Source organism: Aplysia californica, unplaced genomic scaffold (genome assembly GCF_000002075.1).
Source record: "Aplysia californica isolate F4 #8 unplaced genomic scaffold, AplCal3.0 scaffold00623, whole genome shotgun sequence".
Classification (NCBI taxonomy): Eukaryota; Metazoa; Mollusca; class Gastropoda; order Aplysiida; family Aplysiidae; genus Aplysia; species Aplysia californica.
This window is the reverse complement of record NW_004797893.1, coordinates 151,185-154,919: the sequence shown is the minus strand read 5'-3', so window position 1 is coordinate 154,919 and position 3,735 is coordinate 151,185. Positions and strand designations below refer to the sequence as shown.

General features: G+C 48.0%; 1 protein-coding gene across 1 annotated transcript in view; it reads right to left on the bottom strand.

Moving 5' to 3' along the window:
- The window catches only part of LOC101863055, a gene marked incomplete in the record, with an annotated part of 75,885 nt that overhangs the window by 26,843 nt on the left and 45,307 nt on the right, over window positions 1-3,735 (bottom strand). The window contains 1 exon segment of the mRNA XM_013087691.2: window positions 1,365-3,544. Coding sequence (XP_012943145.1) covers window positions 1,365-3,509 — 2,145 coding nt within the window.

Genomic DNA, 3,735 nt, shown 5'->3' with positions numbered 1-3,735 from the left:
CACACACACACACACACACACACACACACATACACACACATACACACAAACGAGCTTCTGACATTGGCAACAAGCTGGTTGAGTGAATTATCGCATGTGCAGGCTCTGTAATTGCCAATGTATACCAAGTTGGTGACAGCAAATTTCGACCCGCCATTCTGAATCTGAAAATATCTATTTTAAAGTTGACTTTTGCATGACGTCACGGAGACATAAATGAGGCTCCACTGAAAGTGGAGACCATGGATGTGCGTACTAGGTTAATAAGTTCCAAACGAGGGGCTAGAATTTACTTTTACCTCCAAATTTCCCAAGAGGCTAACGGTGGAATGTAATAAAATAGACGTTTTATATCACAGTTCCATCTCTCAGCAACCAAATTCAAGTCCCTGCTTGTAGTTGGATGGGGCAACTATTTGGTCCTTCTTTAAAAAAATTCATTTCTCTTATTTCGTTAAGTCTTTTCTTTTCCCTACTCTCAATGGCTATACCGGCGTCTGTGGTGTAACGGTTAGGCGCTCCGTCGTCGCACGCAGAAGACCCAAGTTCAATTCCTGAGTGGAAAGAATTTTTAAAGAGTGACTCGGTCTTTCTGCTGGGATGTTGCATCCCTCTCACCCCGGGTTGGCCTCGACAGGCAGGGTCAAAGTCTTCCTACTGAATGATCTATCTTCGGTGTGCATGTAAAATTTGTACAACTACAAACTTACATTCAATGGCTATTGTCGTGTCGATTGTTTCTCTTTAACCAGGTCAAACTCAACCTCACTCCCTTCCTCCAAGTCTGCATTCATACTTGAATTACCTTATTTAAAGTGTCGATAGCAATATATGGAATTTAAACATAGAAAAGTTAACACCTTAAACTTGTCACAAAAAGTAAATTTCACAGCAGGCCTATGTTAAACCCATGTTGACCTCTCGACCCCATGGAACTTCGTTCTGCTTAGAGGGCTTCTTCCCTGGAAAAGATGTGGCTTTGAAGGCTGGCAAACAATCTGCCGTTTCTATGCTCAAGGCTCAGTATATGCGTACCTTGAAAATAAGAAAGTTAGTAAGCAACTATGTACATGTAGGCTATTTGAGAAATCAAGGAGGGAAAGAGGGGAGGAAGAAAAGATGATATAGCGAAAGAAAGAGGAAAGAAGGGAAGGAAGAAACTCACTTACACTAGTGTAACTCACTAACAAATGAATTAACTGGCTAACTATAAACAAGCGAATGAATAAACTAACCGAGTACATTATTTACTGGTAAACAAAGCAATCAAATTAATAATTAACAAAAATCAGCAAATAATTAATTACCTACATTACTACCTAACTAGCTAATTAAACATGTAACAAACTAGCAATGTAACTAACTTTCTGTGTAAAACGGGGATACATCTTATGGCCGTGGCGGTTCTCAACAGAGAGAAGACGAGAGTCCAGAAGGTTCCGGATACGCTCGATGTCAAGGCCTTTCTGCAAGACAAGAAGACTTTGTGCCACGGCATTCCCATGACGTTTGCCTAACCATACAACCTCTGAACTCGTCAGGTGGGTGTGGCATAAACAGATGCAGCAGCGGCCCCAGAGGCGGACACTGCAACAACAGAACCAGCTGAAGAAACGTTTGAGGATGAGCACCACGGGCACCAACACGATGACCAGTGCTAAGAGTGGCCACAGGAGAAGGAAAGAGGTGATGATAATGAGTGTGTTGATGAATACAGAGAAACAGAGACTGGACTGGGTGAGGTGTACAATTCTTTGATATGGTGCGTTCGGGAGGCCCAGTTTGACCTTCACTCTATCGTTGACCTCGCGAAGGTATAGGTCGTCTTCGTCGGGAAGGTCATTAACGTCTGGGAGATCTAGGCAAACGTCGGACCGAGCGTCGGATGAAGTGAATGAGGATTGGCTGGGAACTTTGGGGAGGGAGGAGGAGTACGCTCTGTCCGGGCTGCCTAATTGATTGGATGAGTAACGATGAGTCTTTTCAGAGGAAGGCGACGCGTCCCTTCTGATTATGGCAGTTCTCTCCGCACTCAAAGACGAGAAGGCACCCGTAGGGGAGGGATCTTTAAGATGCTGTTTCGTCGTCCGAGGAAACGTATGTATGTAAGACGTGGAGGCTGTACGAGGGGTGGAAGCAGCCGTTTTTGAGTCTTTACTACTCAGATTGAGCTTTGAATCAGAATCGAGATTCCGAGGGAGAAGGGGCTCTCGGACAGACTGTTTTGAATTATAATCTGGGGTATAAGAACGTATTCTACTGTTCGTGTTGGCTGCGGGTGGATTGAGCATGTCGTAGTCCTGGTCAAACTGATCTCGTTCTACGTAACCTCTTTGCATTCTGTTCCTTGACTTCGACTGCGCTGGCTCTCTGGGGAAGGTAAAGTTAGGAGCGCCAGCCATGTTGGGGTTCAAACTAGTAGGCCTAGCGATGGCGTGAACATCGGGACTGGATGAGCTGGGGATGGGGACCGCACTGACAGACGCTGGAACGTGTGGAGAGGTGACTCCTTCCAGCGATATATCCCCAGACAGCTGTTCTGATCTCGGGTGACCTTGACCTTTTTTCCGGAGTTGTTTGGTAACATTCCGCTGCATAGATTTAGACTGAACTCTGCTGCTGCTGTCGTCGGCGAGATCCGCAGACAGGTGTCTGGCGTGCGTCTTACGCTTGGGGTCTCCGGCCCTTTCCCCGTCCTTTGTCTTCACTTCCCGTGGCGCGGACGCCGACCTCATTTTTCTGTCCCTGTCGGTTTTGTTACTCTTTCCCCCAAACCCAGGCTGTTCCTCCTTATAGTGTTCCGGATTTGAAGTTTTACTACCTACTGCCATGGCTATCTTGTCAAACGAAAAACTTCGCTGCTCGGCCTGCTGCTTCGCAGAAGTGTGGGGAATCGTGTAGCCATCTTTCTGGGCGGTATTTGCTTCCTTTTCGTATGTGACGTCATGCGTCGCCGGGGAAGACACCTGCCGAGCGTGTCCACCCTGATCACGAGGCTGGTCACGAGGTCTCGATGCACTCCTTGCCCTGCGTTTCTCTTTGGGCGTCTGTGATTGGCCGGCAGAGGAAGGTGTTGCGTCACTTCGGCGTGTCCTTGATGTGCCAGACTTCGTTTGATCACTGGCAGCAGTAGAGGAGAGTTCTTTCGACTTCTTAGATCTTGCACCGTGTACTTTGGAATCACCCGAGGTAGCACCACTTTGTGATTTTTCCGTTCGTGAAAGGGAATCATTCCCATCTCCTCCTCCTCCTCTTTTCCCTCCTCTCCCTCCTCCACCTCCTCCTCCTCCTTCTTGAGCGACACCACCACGGCTGTGACCCCTGTCTGAGCCTTGTAGAGAAGGGTGGGCGGAGTTTGGTCTAGATGCGGAAGAACGGCCATCATGCTGCGTCGTGAGAGCTGTCCTGTCGTCCCGGAAAGTCTTGAGGTCTAGATAAGGATGATCACGTGACTGTGACACTGCGCCAGAGTGAGCTTGCTGGCGGCCCCGGCCGTGGGCGGAGTCCATGGAATGGCCGGTCCATTACCGCCGTGTGCCCATAGCTGGGGAGGTGAAGAGAGAAAGATGTGGAGGTTAAGGGACTGCATATTTCATACAACATGCGGCATGGTAAATACATACGTGCACACGAACTCTGCTACATATTCTCTCTCTCTCTCTCTCTCTCTCTCTCTCTCTCTCTCTCTCTCTCTCTCTCACACACACACACACACACACACTCTCACTCAAACAC